Below are 20,294 nucleotides of genomic sequence, written 5' to 3' on the forward strand. Positions count from 1 at the left end.
GCACAGTGGTTATCGCTGCTGCCTCACAGCACCAGGGACCCGGGTTCGATTCCCGGCTTGGGTCACTGTCTGTGCTGAGTTTGCACATTCTCCCCATGTCTGCGTGGGTTTCCTCCGGGTGCTCCGGTTTCCTCCCACAGTCCGAAAGACGTGCTGGTTAGGTGCATTGGCTATGCTATATTCTCCCTCAGTGTACCCGAACAGGCACCAGAGTGTGGCGACTGGGGGATTTTCACAGTAACTTCACTGCGATGTTAATGCAAGCCTACTTGTGACAATAATAAATAAACTTAAGGGATTCTATAGTTTCCTTACACTTATTGTGTACCAATGATCTCCAGTCTACAGAGTGAGAAAGCTGTTGGATGAGGGGAGCAGTCACTGAGTGACTCTGAGCTGAGCTTGTGTCTCACCCTCTCCCGGCCCCAATGTCCCCGCCCGCGCCGCCGCCCGGACCCAATTCCTCGCTGCACAGCCCGCACCGGAAGTACGGGTGCAGCGCTTAGAAACCTCCCCCGGCGATGAAACTCGGAGTTTGACTTTCTGCTGCCGGTCCCTCCCGGGAGGAGAGACTCTCGCTGCCGACAGCCGGACAGAGACCCCCACCCACCCCCACCACCACTCCCCCAAACCGGGCCCCGGGTCAATGTCTCCCCTGAGCCGGAGCAGGACCCTGAAATACGGGCTGCCCATGTTGGTGAGTGGGGAGGGGGAAGGGAGAGGCTAGGTGGGGGTGGGGACTGGGGGAGCGGAAGGGCTGGGAGGGTGGGTAGGGGTTGGGTGGGGGGTGGGTTGGGTGGGGGGTGGGGGGTGGGGGAGGGTAGGGGTTGGGTGGGGGGCGGGGGAGGGTAGGGGTTGGGTGGGGGGCGGGGGAGGGTAGGGGTTGGGTGGGGGGCGGGGGAGGGTAGGGGTTGGGTGGGGGGCGGGGGAGGGTAGGGGTTGGGTGGGGGGCGGGGGAGGGTAGGGGTTGGGTGGGGGGCGGGGGAGGGTAGGGGTTGGGTGGGGGGCGGGGGAGGGTAGGGGTTGGGTGGGGGGCGGGGGAGGGTAGGGGTTGGGTGGGGGGAGGGTAGGGGTTGGGTGGGGGGAGGGTAGGGGTTGGGTGGGGGGCGGGGGAGGGTAGGGGTTGGGTGGGGGGAGGGTAGGGGTTGGGTGGGGGGCGGGGGAGGGTAGGGGTTGGGTGGGGGGCGGGGGGGGGTTGGGTGGGGGGCGGGGGGGGGTTGGGTGGGGGGCGGGGGGGGTTGGGTGGGGGGCGGGGGAGGGTAGGGGTTGGGTGGGGGGCGGGGGAGGGTAGGGGTTGGGTGGGGGGCGGGGGAGGGTAGGGGTTGGGTGGGGGGCGGGGGAGGGTAGGGGTTGGGTGGGGGGAGGGTAGGGGTTGAGTGGGGGGAGGGTAGGGGTTGGGTGGGGGGCGGGGAGGGCAGGGGTTGGGTGGGGGGAGGGCAGGGGTTGGGTGGGGGGCGGGAGAGGGTAGGGGCTGGGTGGGGGGCGGGGGAGGGTAGGGGCTGGGAGGGGGGCGGGGGAGGGTAGGGGCTGGGAGGGGGGCGGGGGAGGGTAGGGGCTGGGTGGGGGGCGGGGGAGGGTAGGGGCTAGGTGGGGGAGGGTAGGGGTTAGGTGGGGGAGGGTAGGGGTTAGGTGGGGGGTGCTGCGGGAGGTAGGGGTTAGGTGGGGGTGGGGGGGGAAGGGTAGGGGTTAGGTGGGGGGGGAAGGGTAGGGGTTAGGTGGGGGGGGAAGGGTAGGGGTTAGGTGGGGGGGGAAGGGTAGGGGTTAGGGGGGGAGGGTAGGGGGTGGGTGGTGGGGACAGAGAAATTGGGAGTTGAAGAGGGGATAGTCAGACAATGAAGAACTTTCAAATGCTTTAATATTTGTTTCTTTGTGTATTTCTTGCAATTTTTAAACTGCTTCCAGTTTTAGTCGCTGCTGTAAGTTGAATTCAGTCCACACTAGACCATGGTTCTTGTCCCTCTTTCTTCCTGAATCTATCTGCCTCCCTGGTCATGTTACAGTCCTGAAGACGGCTCAGCGTTACAGAGCCTTGGTCAGATCCCGTCTGCAGAACTGAACGGTAATCCATTCAGGGCACCAAAGTTCTCAAATAAAATGCTGGCCTTGTTGCAAGTATAATGTAGAGTCATTAGCACAGTAACATTCTTTATAATATATCGGTCCACATTCCATTTGCCTTCCCTATTATCCAGAGACCTCGGGTAATTCTCTGGGGAGCCGGGTTCAAATCACACCACGGCAGATGGTGAAATTTGGATTTAATAAAAATCTGGAATTAAAAGTCTAATGATGACCATGAAACCATTGTCAGCAAACCCAGTCTGGTTCACTAATGGCTTTAGGGAAGGAAATCTGCCGTCCTTACCCGGTCTGGCCTACATGTGACTCCAGATCCACAGCAGTGTGGTTGACTCTTAAATGCCCTCAGGGATGGGCAATAAATACTGGCCCAGCCAGCGACGTCCACATCCTGTGAACGAATTAAAAAAAAACATGTTTAGGATCTGGAATGCACTGCTTTGAGAGTGTGGTGGAGAAAATTTCAATCATGACTTTTAAAAGGGAATTAGCTAATTACTTGAAGAGGCAAGATTTGCCAGGCTGCGAGGGAAAGACAGGAGAGTGGGAGTCCTGGAGAGCGCTAGCATGGATTTTCCACATTGAATGATCTCCCGTGTTATAACCCTTCTGTTAGATTTTAGCTGAATATTGCTGCTGTTTTAAACTTCTCATCCTTGTTTTCAAATTCTCCCATGGTCTTTCCCGGCCTAATGTCTGCAACATTTTCCAGCCACGCAAACCCTGCGATTGACCTCTGCATTCCAGTTTGTGCAGGCAATGGGGAAGGATTTGAAAACGAGGATAAGAATTTTAAAATCGAAGTATTGTTGGACTGGAAGCCATTGATTAAGGAGGCTTCGCAAACTCGTGAAGTCGGTGAAATCTCGCACCTTTGACCCCGTGGAATCGATGTAATTGAATTCAGAACAAGCACAAGTCTGATTGGTTTTGGAGACAACTTGCTGGTTGTTTGACAGTACAGAATTTGAATGTTTCTTGGAGGAAAGACATTGTTGTTGAAACTTTTTGTCTTGCACTCGTCAGGACAAACCCAAGAATGCCAAATTTCAAATGGTCACAACAGTTTGTACTACAAGGAGAAAAAGATGCTGGTTGGTTGGCAAGTCATCTGATTGGCTGAGATGTTGTCATGGAGAAAGCAACATGGCTCCCCAAACTCCCGGGTGATTGTGAAAAGGTGCAAGGCTGATGCCTCGACCAATCAAAGTCGACTTGCCAACCAATCAGCACCCCTTTTTCCTGTAGCATGAGCTGTTGTCATTGTTTGAAATTTGGTATTCTTGTTCTTGATGAAAAGCCTCACAACATCTATCTCCCTCTCCTCCTTCAGTTGCCATGCCCAAAGGGACGTTGGCGACCATGGGTTTCCATTGGGTTGGTCCATGGTTATGCTTGGCAAAGCACTGCAGTGGTTTGCCGTTGTCTTCTGCAGGACTGGCTGACCGGGAAGCTCTCCCACTCCAGCAAAGCAACAGAGGAAGATCACAGCTTGCAGGCATAAAAGAAAATATATTTTAAAGAAAAGGAGAAAAATGTTTTTAAATAGAGAAAGCTAAGCAGGATCAGCTTGAATAAAGTCCACAAGATGGCATGGGGAGGGACAGAACAAAGTTGCTCTTTGTTACCACTTGGTGGCCAGACATGTGCGTGTGTGTGTGCTTGTATGCTTGCACACGGGCAGATATGTACACGCACACACACTCATCCACACACATGTTTTCTCTCTCACACACAGATATACACACATGTTTTCTCTCTCATACACAGATATACACACGTTTTCTCACGCACAGATATACACACGTTTTCTCACGCATAGATATGCACACATGTTTTCTCACGCAGATATGCACATGTTTTCTCTCTCGCACAGATATGCACACACATTTTCTCACACGTACAGATATGCGCGCACATGTTTTCTCTAAGCACAGATATGCACTCACGTTTTCTCACATACACACAGATATACACGTTTTCTCTCACATGCACATATACACACATGGTTTCTCTCACACACAGATATGCACACATTTTCTCTCTCTCGTACAGATATGCACGCACATGATTTTTCTCATAAGCACAGATATGCACTCACGTTTTCTCACACACATGCACACATATACACACGTTTTCTCTCGCACAGATACGCACACAAGTTTTCTCTCACACAGGCACAGATACGCACACACAAACAGTTCCTAAAGTTTTCTATTGTCATAGATTGTTACATTAATTGGAGAATGCTACTAAAACATTTCAGGATGGACGGCACTGCCTGACATTAGTGGGGATGTCATTAACGTTGACACAGAGCTTTTAAATGGTAGGATGACAAAGGCATAGCTATCACAACAAAATGTACTTCATTTTTGAGCAGTTCCACAATAGATTCACTCTTTGAATAATTATTTGATATCAGTATCATGTTAGTTGCTTTACCTCTGCATTGAATCAGGATAAGTCCATATGCTCCAGTGCTTTGATGTTCGGCTAGGGATCCTGATTGATATATATACTGGCGGGAGAAAAGTTCTTACATGAATAATCCCCATGGGTATGGGGCTCGTAACCGCTTAGCTTGTTGTGGGCTGATTACTGGGTTGGGTTGGAAGGAGTAGAAGTCATGAGTGCAAAGACTGGCTCCAGTCGCTTCAGACCTGTACAGTGATTAGTCTTGGGCCTCTGACAGAGAAATGGCCATGGCTCATCTTTGGTTAGGGGAATGATTGTGGTTTTGGTGGTGCCTAAGTTTCCTTTTCACCTTCCTTCCCGCTCATTGGCCTCTCCGGTAGCTGCTCGAGTAACGAGGGTGGCCAGGCATCAGAAGAATCAGCCATTTCTTGCACACGCAACAACCCCTGTCACTGCGCCAGACACTAACATTAAAGTACCACGTTCCATTTCTGCATATAAAAATTGATCTCTGTATAAGTAAAGAGCTGCTTTGTTTCTCATTTGTTGTAAAGTTGAATACATCAGAACATGCTTCCGATTTAGCTTCAATTAAGAAACCCACCCACCTGTATTCTGCTACTCTGAGCTTGGAGCATTGGCTGGTATTTGCTGGCTGAGAATTCACTCTAAGCAGGCGGTCTTGCGATTTCCGACAAACACAAACGGGGTAGACCATGAACCTGCTCTGCCATCGGTTGTACATTACATTTAATGAATCCAAAGATGTGCGGGTTAGGTTGATTGGCCTCGCTAAATTGCCCCTTAGTGTCAGGGGGATTAGCAGGGTAAACATCACGGTAGCACAGTGGTTTGCACTGCTGCTTCAGAGCTCCAGGGACCTGGGTTCGATTCCCGGCTTGGGTCACTGTCTGTGTGGAGTTTGCACATTCTCCTCGTGTCTGCGTGGGTTTCCTCCGGGTGCTCCGGTTTCCTCACACAGTCCAAAGATGTGCGGGTTAGGTTGATTGGTCGTGCTAAAAATTGCCCCTTAGTGTCCTGAGATGTGTAGGTTAGAGGGATTATTGGGTATGTAGGGATATGGGGGTAGGGCCTGGGTGGGATTGTGGTCGGTGCAGACTCGATGGGCCAAATGGCCTCTTTCTGTACTGTAGGGTTTTTATGTTTCTATTAAAAATGTGCGGGGTTACTGGAATAGGGCCTGGGTGGGATTGTGGTCAGTGCAGACTCGATGGGCCGAATGGCTTCTGCACTGTAGGGATTCTATTCTAGTCAAATCTTAGAAGGGCGGCACGGTGGTTAGCACTGCTGTCTCACAGCGCCAGGGACCCAGTTCAATTCCGACCTTGGGTCATTCTCTGTGTGGAGTCTGCACGTTCTCCCCGTGTCTGCGTGGGTTTCCTCCGGGTGCTCCGGTTTCCTCCCACAGTCCAAAGATGTGCAAGTTAGGAGGGTTGACCATGGTAAATTGCCCCTTAGTGTCAGAGGTGTGGGGTACGGGGATCGGGCTGGATGGGATTGTTGTCAGTGCAGTCTCGATGGGCTGAATGGCCTCCTTCCGCACTGTCGGGATTCTATGAATACCATCTATGAATTTAATGAAGTTGCCGGAACTCCAGCAGGTAATTCGCATTGGAGGCTGTTGAGAGTTCCCTGGTTCAGCTGAATGACTATAATGTTCTTCAAGCGTTAAAATGTGTTCGACTTGAAGCACAAAATAAGTCCACAAGTCTGATGATAAAATGGCACTGGCTGGTCTGGAGTCTAATTGGGGTTTCTTGGCCTCGAGCTGTTGAGTGCACCTGTACTATTTGTTGCGGTGGCGTGAACGAAAATATCCTTGGACAACTGAAAGCGGTTTTCACACACAATTGCACTCTGCAAATGCAAGCAACTGCAGAGCTCCTTTTAAAATGAAAACCAGAAAAATTATTAAATTGGCACAAAAACTCACAGTGCAGAAATTAACTGAGGAGTTATTGCTCAATAACCCTGCAGTAATGGCTGCAGTCATTAACATTCTCGTGTGTGTGTGAGTGTCTGTGTGTTATTGCTTATCAAGGTCGTGAAGCACAGTCAAACATTAGATACTGCGTTGGCAGCTGCTCTTGATAGAAAATAATTGACTACAAATAAGGTAATTGTGCTCCCACCCATGAACTAGAAACATTGGCCCAGGGTGTGCCCCAGTGGGAAATCTCCGACTGGGCAAATTACCTGAGGGGTGAGCTCGGAGCGGTCAGCAGAGCATCAGAGGTCTTGGTCAACACACACGCTGTCTCCTTCACCAGTCCTAATGAAGGATAGGAACGGAAGCAGCAGAATGCAATAGAGTCAGAGAGTCAAAGAAGTTTACAGCATGGAAACAGGCCCTTCGGCCCAACTTGTCCATGCTGCCGTTTTTTTAAACCACTACGAAAGTCCCAATTGCCCGCGTTTGACCCAAATCCCTCTATACCCATCTAACCGTCTAAATGCTTTTAAAAATACAAAATTGTGCCCAACTCTACTACTACTGAGTAATAGGCTGAATTGTTTTTATTTATTAGTATCACAAATAGGCTTACATTCACACTGCACTGAAATTACTGTGAAAATCCCCGATGTCGCAACACTCCGGCGCCTGTTCGGGTACACTGAGGGAGAATTTAGCACGGCCAATGCATCCTAACCAGCACGTCTTTAGGACGTGGACCCCATGCACCCTGGACATATTCTCTTCCATGTCCTTCCTCTGGGGAAAAATATATACAAATCTGAGATCACATACTAACCGACTCAATAACTGCTTCTTCCCTGCTGCCATCAGACTTTTGAATGGACCTGCCTCATATTAAGTTGATCTTTCTCTAACCCTAGCTCAAGGCATCACAGGGGGCAACAATGGTTGGACATGGGCCGAAGGAAAAGTAGCAGAGTACGAAGTAAAGGGACAAGTCCTGTCTCTGTCCAACCCCAAAAACCGAGCTATGACTGTAACACTACATTCTTCACTCTCTCCTTTCCTTCTCCCCTATGTACTCTATGAACAGTATGTTTTGTCTGTACAATGTACAAGAAACAATACTTTGTACTGCATCCCATACACGTGACAATGAATCAAAACAACGGATTCTCTTTCTTGCGGCTAGTAATTTGTTGCGAGGTTTTATTTAAAAAAGGATTGTTTTTACTCTTCCCCTCTCCAAAACTAATCAGTCTTTCCCATTCTGACACCAATTTTTAAGGGTGGCACGGTTCACAGTGGTTCGATTCCCGGCTTGGCTCACTGTCTGTGCAGAGTCTGCACGTTCTCCCCGTGTCTGCGTGGGTTTCCTCCGGGTGCTCAGGTGTCCTCCCACAGTCTGAAAGACGTGTTGGTTGGGTGGATTGGCCATGCTAAATTCTCCCTCAGTGTACCCGAACAGGCGCCGGAGTGTTGCGACTAGGGGATTTTCACAGTAACTTCATTGCAGTGTTAATGTAAGCCTACTTGTGACTAATAAATAAATAAGCTTCAAGAAGAAGTGTCAGCCCCCTTTAAAGCTTCCTCACTCACAATGTTCGTCCCAACAACTATTTCTCACATTTTCTCGTTAACTACCATGTCATTGTCAACCCCCTCCCTTGTGAAAATCGCTGCACAGTGTTCATTAAGAACCTTACCCACACTCTCCGTCTTCACACACTGGTTACTCTTTCCTTAGTTATCCTTTATGTACTTGGATGTTTTATTATTGACTTTACTTGCCAGCATTTATATATGCCCCCTCTTTGCTTTCTTAATGTCCTTTCTGAATTTCACCCCTACGTTTTCTGTACTCATCTAAGCTTTCTGCAGTATTGAGCTCCCAGTGTCTGACGCAAGCTTCCCTTTTTTATTTTCTTGCCTTCCCCTCTACATGCCTTGTTATTCAGGGGGCTCCAGATTTGGCTGTCTTGCCCTTTTCTTTTGTGAAAACACGTTTGCTTTGCACTCGAGTCTTTCTTTGACTGCCTCCTACTGCTCTGACACCCATTTACCTTCAAGTAACTGTTCCAGTCCTCTCTTGTTAAATCACTTCTCAGCTCAATAAAGTTGGCCTTTCCCCAGTTTAGAACCCTTATTCCCGTTCATTTTTTTCCCTTTTTCATATCTAAATTAAATCTAACTGAATTATGATGACTGTCACAGAATTGTTACTGTGCAGAAGCAGGCCACTTGGCTCATCATGTCTGCACCGGCACTCCGAACGAGCAGCGTGACTTAGTCCCATTCCCCTGTCTTTTCCCCGTCTCCCTGCACATTGTTTCTATTCAAGTAAGCATCTAATCCCCTCTTGAATGCGTCAAATGAACCTGCCTCCATCACACTTCCAGGCAGTGCATTCCAGACCCCAACCACTCGTTCTTTGAAAACAGTCTATTTTCACATTACATTGGCTTTTTTTCCAGATCACTTTCAATCTGCGCCTTCTCGTTCTCAATCCTTTTACGTGCGGGGACAAAAATACTCTTTCACCTGTCCAGCTCTCAAACTCTTTATTCTTTCTCTATGAACGGTGTGTTTTGTCTGTATAGCGCGCAAGAAACAATGCTTTTCACTATGTTAATACATGTGACAATAATAAATCAAATCAAATCAAATCAAACAAAGCCACCACCCCACACCTCACTGCAAATCTTGTTGAGTGTGCCACATGCCTGAATATGCCCTCTGTATCTTTTACACTAACTGTACCTCAGTTATTTAGAATAATTGAAATTTCTCCACTAGTCTTTCCTCATTAGTGGATTTTCACAGTAACTTCATTGCAGTGTTGATGTAAGTCTACTTGTGACAATAATGAATAAACTTTAAACTTAAATTAAGTTTAAGTTTTTTGCATTTGTCAGAAATTTGAACTTTGATCTTCCTCGGAGATCTATACCATGCTCACAGCATGGCCATTCCCCCCTTTTTGTTCCTTTCAAGCATGTAGTTTTTAAAAAATTTATTTTTGTCACAAGTAGGCTTACATTAACACTACAATGAAGTTACTGTGAAAATCCCCTAGTCGCCACACTTGGGCGCCTGTTCGAGTACACTGAGGGAGAGTTTAGCATGGCCAATGCAACTGACTAGCACATCTTTTGGACTGTGGACGAAACCCATGCAGACACGGGGAGAACGTGCAGACTCTGCACCGACATTGACCCAAGCCGGGAATTGAATCCGAGTTCCTGGCGCTGAGAGGCAGCAGTGCTAACCGCCGTGTCACCGTGCCGCCCAGGCTCATTTGATGATCCCTTTAATATATCATCCCCTGTCATGGCTGTAATGGTTTCATTAATCAATACTTTCACCTCACCTCAAATTTTATCCCCTTCGCTAGTTCATAAAAAGCTAGCATGCACGTTCAGCAGGTAATTCATTTCAAAGGGAATGGAGTATAAAATAAGGGATTCTTGCTACAAGGCACTAGTTAGGCCACACCTGAAATACTGAGAGCAGTTTTGGTCCACTTATCTGAGGAAAGATATACTGGCGTTAGTGGCCAGAGAAGGTTCACTAGATTGATCCTGGGCGTGGAGGGATTTTCTAATGAGGAGAGGTTGTGTAGATTGTAACCAGGAATGTAAAGCTTCAGTTCCTGCCTCTCTCTAACACCATGTTTCAGTAATTGGTAAACAAAATGATACTTCCATTCATCAGCACAATGAATCCTCAACTCAGCCGCTGTATTCACCTCCATTCTTTGCATTTCAGTACAACCTCATGCCTTTTTTTGGCCTATTTTTCAACCTTTGTTTGCTCTGCTTTCCAGACTCTTGCTAATTTTCTGTTTGCCATTTCCAACTCTGCTTTACTCACTCATAAATCTATACTGAGCCTCTCATTCCCTCTGCTGAGACAGTTCAAACCCTCCCCAATAGCAAACCTGCCCATGAGGATATTGGTCCTGGCCACATTGAGGTGCAACCTGCCCAGCGTGCACCATAGGATCAGAAGTAGGCCATTCGGCCCATCGAGTCTGCTCCCACCATTCAATGAGATCATGACTGATCTGATATAAGAATCCTCAATCCAATTTCCTGCCTTATCCCCATAACCCTTGATTCTCTTACTGATTAAAAATCTGTCTGTCTCCGCTCTGAACATATGCAATAGCCCAGCCTCTACAACCCCTCTGCGGTGTACAATTGCACAGATTCACTATCCCCTACAAGAAGAGATTCCTCCTCATCTCTGTCTTAAGGCAGCCCCTTACTCTGAGATTATGTCCTCTGGTCCTAGACTCTCCCACGAGAGGAAACAAACTCTCAGCATCTACCCCACTAAGCCCTCTGGGAATCCTATATATCTCAATAAGGTCACCTCTCATTTTTCTAAACTTCAATGAGTACAGGCCCAATCTACTCAACCTCTCCTCATAAGAAAATCCCTCCACGCCCAGGATCAATCTAGAACCCTCTCTGGACTGCCCCCAATGCCAGTATATCTTTCCTTAGTTAAGTGGACCAATTGGGGCGGCACATTGGCACAGTGGTTAGCACTGCTGCCTCACCGCTCCAGGGACCTGGGTTCGATTCCTGGCTCGGGTCACTGTCTGTTTGCACATTCTCCCCATGTCTGCACGGGTTTCCTCCAGGTGCTCCGGTCACAATCCAAAGAGGTGCGGGTTAGATTGATTGGCCATGCTAAATTGTCCCTTAGTGTCCCAGAATGCATTGCTTAGAGGGATTAGCGGGGTAAATATGTGGAGTTGCAGGGATAGGGACTGGGTGGAATTGTTGTTGGTGCAGACTCGATGGGCCGAATGGCCGCCTCCTGCACTGAAGGGATTCTATTCTATTCTATAAAACTGCTCTCAGTATTTCAGGTGTGGTCTAGCTAGTACCTTGTATAGTTTTAGCAAGAGGTTCCTATTTTATATTCCATTCCCTTTGAAATGAAGGCCAACATTCCATTTGCCTTCCCAATTACCTGCTAAGCTTACTTTTTGTGATTGATATATAAGGACCCCCAAATTCCTCGGAGCTGCAGCTTTCTGGAGTCTTCCTTCATTTAAATAATATTCAGCTCCTTTATTCTTCCTACTGAAGCGCATAAGTTCACGTTTTCCTACATTATATTCCATGGGTGGCATGGTGATTAGCACTGCTGCCTCACAGCGCCAGGGCCCCGGGTTCACTTCCCGGCTTGGGTCACTGTCTGTGCGGAGTTTGCACATTCTCCCCGTGTCTGTGCGGGTTTCCTCCGGGTGCTCCGGTTTCCTCCCACTGTCCAATGATATGTGGTTCAGGTGGATTGGCCATGCTAAATTGCCCCTTAGTGTCAGGGGGACTAGCCAGGGTAAATGCATAGGGTTATGGGATAGGTCCTGGGTGGGATTGTGGTCGGTGCAGACTCGATGGGCCGAATGGCCTCCCCCTGCATTGTATGATTCTACGATTCTATCTGCCAAGTTCTTGCCCGCTCATCTAACCTCTCCATATCCCTCTGTAGATTCTGTGTCATCCTCACCACTTGCCTTCCCACCTATTTTTGTGTCATCCGCAAACTGAGCACAGTTTCCACCTTCACCAGAATTGATCGCAATGTCCCAAGAATCTAAAGCCCTTCCTCCTGTATCATCTCTCCAGCTATGTGTTCATCTCTAGCCTCCTATTTATGTGCTCAGTCCTGCATGGCACCAGGCGCATGGTTCTCTGAACTACCTGCCAGCTCTTTTTTGTCTGTTTGACAGTTACCCAGACCCCCTCTGTGCCACCACTGAGCTGGTGACAATTTACTCCGGAGGCTAAATCCAAATGTGAAACAGTTACTGCATTAGCACAAAATGAGAGAACTCCATTTCCACCCAGTGATTCCTTTCACAGGAATCCTGTATTCTCCTAACAAGAATAGATTCAGATCCTATTTCTGTTCCTGATGACTCTGGTGATCCTGGACTTTATCCCACTTTATGAAGATGAGCAAGGAAGTTCTCCTGAACAAAGAACAATACAGCACAGGAACAGGCTTTTCGGCCCTCCAAGCCCGCGCCGCTCCCTGGTCCAAACTACACCCTAGCTATGACTATAACACTATATTCTGCACCCTCTCCTTCCCCCTCTTCCCTATGTACTCTATGGACGGTATGTTTTGTCTGTATAGTGCGCTATATAGCCTTCTCCCCCAGATTGGCATCCCACTCGATTGACTCCTCCTCCTTCCCCACACCTCTGGATGAACCACTCTGATCAACCTTCACCATTCAACCCACCCTCACCATGGACTTGTCAGCTGCTTCGAACAGCACTGACCAGCGTCCCACCCGATTGGTGATCAAGCCTGGCAATCAGGCTGGTCCGCAGGCAGAGTTCTGATCAGAAATATAAGTGAGTCGGGGTGGGGCAAAACCAAATTGTGGGTTCCCTAGTATCCATCGTGGGTCAGTGCCTCCAAGAAATGTAAGTCAAGGAAACAATAGTAATTTATCCACTTGCTAAAATAGGGGCGGTCTATCGTTTTGTCCCAGAATATGATTGAATATATAAAGTTTCCCAAATCTTGTCTTGTGTAAAACCACAATTTGTAACTCTGCCCAATTGGGGTGGGCAGAGTGAGAAGTCTCACAACACCAGGTTAAAGTCCAACAGGTTTATTTGGTAGCACGAGCTTTCGGAGCGCTGCCCCTTCAGGGAAGTGGAGTGCCACTCGCCTGATGAAGGAGCAGCGCTCTGAAAGCTCGTGCTACCAAATAAACCTGTTGGACTTTAATCTGGTGTTGTGAGACTTCTTACTGTACTTTGCACTGTGCTGCATTTCTGGAATATTTTCAGTTCATCACCGGGTTGAACACAGATTGGGAACTGAGAAAACTGGCTACACGTCGATAGAGCTGGTAGCCATTGCAAAGGATGCTTCATGTTCAGAGGCAGTTTTGATTTTTGATTTTTCTCTGTAAGCCCCTGTGTGATGCTTTGAGGGATGTAAATTCTATTCTGCCTTTGGCAGTGGCTTTACCTTGCGGTCGATAAAGTTGAGGGTCGATAAAGTTGAGAGTCGTCATGTCAGCCCAATTGTAAATCTTATTCCGCACTACCTTCCCCCTAAGCTGCTGCAAATTATATTGGTGATAAAAATGAAAGCAGCAGTCAGCACTCCTATTTATCATCCTCGCAGATTTTGATAATTGCTTTGTCACTTTTATCGGCTTTTTTTTCCTTCCCAGTTCCCTGAGCCCCACACATCTTGTAACTGGTTTTCACTCAGGTTCCTGATAATGCTGTCCAGTGTTTGTGAGCGACTTTCTCAGTGATTTTTCCTTTGTTAACCTCCCTTTAGACGTGTGTCCAAGCTCAGTGATTTGGTGGTGAGGAGCTCTTTGGGTGTCCCTCTATCTCAGGTCTTTTTCCTAACCTGGTGTCGTTGCCTTATCTGCACCAAAAATTATCTTTCAACCTTCCTTGTCAATTAAGTAATCATTGTAATGATTCTTTCTCATGGACAGTAGGTCGTCTAACTTTGAATCACGAGCTTTCGGAGCGCTGCTCCTTCATCGGGTGAGTGGAGAAGTAGGTTTCACAAACACGGCATATATAGACAAAGACACAATTGCAAGATAATGGTTGGAATGCAAGTCTTTACAGGTAATCAAGTCTTTGCAATTACAGACAGTGCAAGTGGAGAGAGGGATAATCACAGGTTAAAGAGGTGTGAATTGTCTCAAGCCAGGACAGTTGGTAGGATTTTACAAGCCCAGGCCTGATCTGCCTTTGTCTATGTATGCCATGTTTGTGAAACCTACTTCTCCAATCCACAGATGAAGGAGCAGCGCTCCAAAAGCTTGTGATTCCAAATAAACCTGTCGGACATTAACCTGGTGTTGTGAGACTTCTTACTGTGCCCACCCCAGTCCAATGCCAGAATCTCCACATCATGTCTTACATAGAAACTAGAAGCAGGAGTAGGCCATTCGACCCTTCAAACCTGCACTGCCATTCATTATGATCAAGGCTGATCATCAAATTCAATATCTTGATCCTGCCATCCACCCATATCCCTCGATCCCTTTAGCCCCAAGAGCTATATCTAATTTACTGAAATCTCACAATGTGTTGACCTCGACTATTTTCTATGGTAGTGAATTCCACTCTCTGGGTGGAGAAATGTCGCCTCATCTCTGTGTCCCTTATACTTAAGTTATGACCCCCAGATCTGGAGTCCCCCACCATTGGGAACATTCTTTCTGAATCCACTGAAAGGTCTGCTTTTTAAAAAATGGTTGAAATGAGAAAAGGCTTTACACTGTCTTTTGCCTTTTCTGCTGTCTAATGTATCGTAGAATCCCTATAGTGCAGAAGGGGGCCATTCAGCCCGTCAAGCCTGAACTGACAACAATCCCACCAAGGCCCTATCCCCGTAATCTCACGTAATTACCCAGCTAGCCCCCTGACACTAAGGGGCAATTTAACATTAACAATCAACCTAACCCACAAATCTTTGGACTGTGGGAGGAAACCGGAGCACCCGGAGGAAACCGGGGAGAACATGCAAACTCTGCAGTCACCCGAGGCCAGAATTGAACCCGGATCCCTGGCGCTGTGAGGCAGCAGTGCTAACCACTGTACCACCGAGACGCCCCTATCTCGAAGGCTTCACTCTGACCATTCCCCAACCTTTTAAAACTTTGATACTGAGCCGATACCCACCTGCTCTTATCCATAGAATCCCTACAGTACAGAAGGAGGCCATTCAGCCCATCGAGTCTGCACCGACCACAATCCCACCCAGGCCCTATTCCCGTAACCCCACACATTTACTCTGCTAATCCTCTGACACTCGCCCTGGCCAATCAACTCTTGAATCAGGAATCTGACCATTTCTCTCTGTGCCACCACTGAGCTGGTGACAATTTACTCCGGAGGCTAAATCCAAATGTGAAACAGTTACTGCATTAGCACAAAATGAGAGAACTCCATTTCCACCCAGTGATTCCTTTCACAGGAATCCTGTATTCTCCTAACAAGAATAGATTCAGATCCTATTTCTGTTCCTGATGACTCTGGTGATCCTGGACTTTATCCCACTTTATGAAGATGAGCAAGGAAGTTCTCCTGAACAAAGAACAATACAGCACAGGAACAGGCCCTTCGGCCCTCCAAGCCCGCGCCGCTCCCTGGACCATTCTTTTGTATCCCTCCATTCCCACTCCGTTCATGTGGCTATCTAGATAAGTCTTAAACGTTCCCAGTGTGTCCGCCTCCACCACCTTGCCCCGGCAGCGCATTCCAGGCCCCCACCACCTTCTGCGTAAAATACGTCCTTCTGATATCCGTGTTAAACCCTCCTCCCCCCCCCCCCCCCCCCTCACCTTGAACCTATGACCCCTCGTGAACGTCACCACCGACCTGGGAAAAAGCTTCCCAGCGTTCACCCTATCTATTCCTTTCATAATTTTATACACCTCTATTAGGTCACCCCTCATCCTCCGTCTTTCCAGTGAGAACAACCCCAGTTTACCCAATCTCTCCTCATAACTAAGCCCTTCCATACCAGGCAACATCCTGGTAAACCTCCTCTGTACTCTCTCCAAAGCCTCCACGTCCTTCCGGTAGTGTGGCGACCAGAACTGGGCGCAGTATTCCAAATGCGGCTGAACCAACGTTCTATACAACCGCAACATCAGACCCCAATTTTTATACTCTATGCCCCGTCCTATAAAGGCAAGCATGCCATATGCCTTCTTCACCACTTTCTCCACCTGTGACGTCACCTTCAAGGATCTGTGGACTTGCAAACCCAGGTCCCTCTGCGTATCTACACCCTTTATGGTTCTGCCATTTATCGTATAGCTCCCCCGTACGTTAGTTCTACCAAAATGCATCACTTCCTGGGTGTCCTGACTTTAACCTCGGCCTCAAACAACATCACTAAGAGGAACAGATTACCTGCCCTCCTCACATTGCTGCTGTAGGAGTTCACTGCAGGAGTTTCCAACGTTGCAACAAGTGACTACAAATGCTTTAAAACATTTGTCATTTTCCGTAAAGTGGCATGGCACATCTTGAAGTTGTGCAAGGTACAATTTAAATGCATTTTTTTTTTCAATCTTGTTATCTTTTCATTTTGTTCTAATATTTATGTCTGCAGCTTGCAGGGGTCTAGATTAGGTGAAATATTGTCACCTTTTGGAAAAGGCCAGAGATGACAATGAAACTTGCCATGTGTGCAGGTACATTACCAGGACTCTGGTGCTAACCCACTCTTCATATAAGTTAGAAGCCCAGTGCTATTGGACACTGGTCAGCTGTTCTGTCGCTCTGCTTTTGTTTTTGGTGAATTACAAATTTGGGCCTGATTCTGAGGATTTCTTCACACAATGGCGAGTATCTGGAATGGCCTACTGGATGGATAGGTATTTGAATTGTTTTTCTTAAGAGCAGAGAAGGCGAACGTTAGGCGAACGGAGGACATGATTGAGGTGTATAAAATTGAGGGGTATGGACGGTGAGTAGGGGGGCTGTTCTCCTTGGTTGAGGGGGTGGCACAGTGGTTAGCACTGCTGCCTGATGGCCTCGGGTCTCTGTCTGTGTGGAGGTTGCACATTCTCCTCATGTTTGTGTGGGTTTCCTCCGGGTGCTCCGGTTTCCTTCCACACTCCAAAGATGTGCGGGTTAGGTGGATTGGCCATGCTAAATTGACCCTAGTGTCAGGGGATTAGCAGGGTAAATATGTGGGGTTACAGGAATAGGACCTGGGTGGGATTGTGGTTGGTGCAGACTCAATGGGCTGAATGGCCCCCTTCTGCATTGTAGGGATGCGATGGACTCTTCTATGAGGGGTCAATCACAAGGGGGCATTGTTTTAGGCAGGGTATTCGAGAAAAAACTTCTTCACTCAGAGGATGGTAGCTATTGTTGCTACTGACTACATGGGCCAAAGGGCCTTTTCTGCACTCTATGACACTGCCACCTAGGAGGACAGGTGAAGCAATTGAATTGAAGGAAGTCGGTCAGGAAATAAATACCAGGTTGTGGATTATCATAGATTTCTCCGGAAGGATGAGCTGAATGGTGTGCCTGAATAGGACTTTGTGTCCCGTCATTCTGTCTATTCGCTGTGTTTGACAAGGCTCTCAGCTTTTCACTAGTATCACAAGTACAATTACAAAGGGGGCACAAGTTCAAGGTAAGAGGGGAAAGGTTCAGTGGAGATGTGCGGGAGAAGCTTTTTACAGGAGGGTGGTGGAGGCCTGGAATGCGCTGCCAAGTGAGGTGGTTGAGGCAGACACGTTAGCCACATTTAAGACTTATCTTGATAGGCACATGAACAGACGGGGACTGGAGGGATATAAGCGGATGGTCTATATAGGACAACGTGATTGGCGCAGGCTTGGTGGGCCGAAGGGCCTGTTTCTGTGCTGTTCTGTTCTTTATTCTTTGTATCAGGGAGGTTAATAATTGTAGCAACAATCTGGAATGAATTAGGAGTGTTGGGGAAGAAGTATATTGAAGTGAAATTAAGGCCAATATGTTCAATCAATGTCGACACAATCACCATATAAGACCCTGGACAAATCATTTATTATATAATTTCCAATGGTTCAAGCTGACCAAAATAACATATTTCATAATGGATGGGATGGTAAATCTTTGTTCAGATTCCCCTCACTGCCTTTCACAGAAACATCCCCACACATCATATAATCCTGAGTGGCTGTGCCACTGAGTTCCCTCTTTACTTAGTGTTTGATATAAACTGTTTTGGATATGCAATATTCTGCACAGCTGTTTCTTGCTTTGTAGAGTCCAGTCCTGTAGACTGAACTACTTTCCTATCTATTCCACATTGACAGATCTTGTGTCAACTCATATTAAACTGCCTCGGATTCATAAGATCCTACAGTGCAGAAGGGGGCCATTCGGCCCATCGAGTCTGCACCGACTACAATCCCATCCAGGCCCTAGCTCCACCACCCCATGTATTTACCCCAGCTAGTCCCCCTGACACGAAGGGGCAATTTAGCATGGCCAATCCACCTAACCCATGCATCTTTGGACTGTGGGAGGAAGCCGGAGCACCCAGAGGAAACCCACGCAGACACGGGGAGAACGTGCTAGCTCCACCCAGACAGTGACCTGAGCCGGGAATCGAACCTGGGTCCCTGGCGCTGTGAGGCAGCAGTGCTAATCACTGTGCCGCCCCACTGAGAACTCTACTCTGTATCCAAAGTAGATGAATGCATTTGTGTTTAACACGCCAAATGTAGCAGGAGTCAATATTTCAAAGGGGGTGTTTTGTGCAGCTGTTTCCTATCTGGGAGGGCGTAGACTGGGCAAAAGTTGATGTGCTTCAGATTGAAGCTGGTGAATTTGCGAGTTCTTGTAATTCTTTCATGGGTGTGAGCATCACTGGCAAGGCCAGAATTAGGCCGTGCCTAATTGTCCTTGAGAAGGTGGTGGTGAGCCATCACCTTGAACCGTTACAGTCCACCTGGTCTAGGTACACCCACACTGCTGTGAGGAAGGGAGTTCTGGGAGTTTGACCCTATTTTGATTTGATTTATTATTGTCACATGTATTAACATTGCGCGCTATACAGACAAAGCATACTATTCATAGAGAAGGAAAGGAGAGAGTGCAGAATGTAGTGTTACAGTCATAGCTATGACTGGGGGATGGTGTGTAGCTTGGAGGGGATCTTGTTGGTGGTGATGTTCCCGTGAATCTGCTGCCCTTGTCCCTCTAGGTGGTAGAGATTGCAGTGTTGGAAGGTGCTTTTGAAGTTGCCTTGATGAGTTGCTGCAGTGCATCTTGTATATGGTACAGTGCTGCCACTGTGGTGGCGGCCGATGGGTCAAGTCCTGGATTGTGCTAAGCTTCTTGAATTTTGTCGGAGCCTCATTCATCCAGGCAAGTGGGGAGTATCCCATCGCACGGTGGCACAGTGGTTAGCACTGCTGCCTCACAGCGCCAAGGACCTCGGTTCAATTCCGGCCTCGGGTCACTGTCTGTGTGGAGTCTGTACATTCTCCCCATGTTTGCGTGGGTTTCCTCCAGGTGCTCCAGTTTGCTTGCACAATCCAAAGATGTGCAGGTTAGGTTGATTGGCCATGCTAAATTGCCCCTTAGTGTCAGGGGGACCAGCAGGGTAAATAGGTGGGGCTACAGGGCTCGGGCCTGGGTGGGATTGTGATCGGTGCAGACCTGATGGGCCAAATGGCCTCCTTCTGCACTGTAGGGATTCTAATGTAAGCCTACTTCTGATACACTCCTGATTGGTGACTTGTAGATGCTGGACAGGCTATGGACAGGCTATGGGGAGTCAGGAGGTGAGTTACTCATTGCAGTATTTCTAGCCTCTCACCTGTTCTTGCAGCCACAGTATTCATATAGTTAATCCAGTTAAGTTTCTGGTGAATGGTAACTCTCGGGATGTTGATGGTGGAGAATTTGGTGATATTAATGCTGTTGATTGTCCAGGGGAGGTAGTTGGATTCACTCATACTGGACCTGGTCATTGTCCGGCGCTTGTGTGGCGTGAATGTTACTTGCCACTTATCATTCCAGCTCTCAACATTGTCCAAGTATTGCTGAATGTAGCACACAAACAGAAAATGCTGGAAAATCTCAGCAGGTTTGACAGCATCTATGGAGAGAGAATAGAGCCAATGTTTCAAGTCAGGATGACCCTTCGTCAGATGCTGTCAGACCTGCTGAGTTCCCCCAGTACTTTCTGTTTCAGACTCCAGCATCTGCAGTATTTTGTTTTTATATTGCTGAATATCGACATGGATTGCTTTAGTATCTGAGGAGTTGCAAATGGTACTGAGCACAGTGCAATCATTAGCGAGCATCCCCACTTCTGA

The 20,294-nt window shown here is 47.9% G+C and overlaps 1 protein-coding gene across 1 annotated transcript in view; it reads left to right on the forward strand.

Moving 5' to 3' along the window:
- The first annotated feature begins 488 nt into the window (after positions 1–488).
- The window catches only part of cox16 (cytochrome c oxidase assembly factor COX16), a 64,617-nt gene continuing 44,811 nt past the window's right edge, over positions 489–20,294 (forward strand). The window contains exon 1 of the mRNA XM_078233353.1: positions 489–697. Coding sequence (XP_078089479.1) covers positions 647–697 — 51 coding nt within the window. The 5' untranslated portion in view covers positions 489–646. The remainder of the gene's footprint in view (positions 698–20,294) is intronic.

This window comes from Mustelus asterias, chromosome 18 (assembly GCF_964213995.1).
Source record: "Mustelus asterias chromosome 18, sMusAst1.hap1.1, whole genome shotgun sequence".
NCBI lineage: Eukaryota > Metazoa > Chordata > Chondrichthyes > Carcharhiniformes > Triakidae > Mustelus > Mustelus asterias.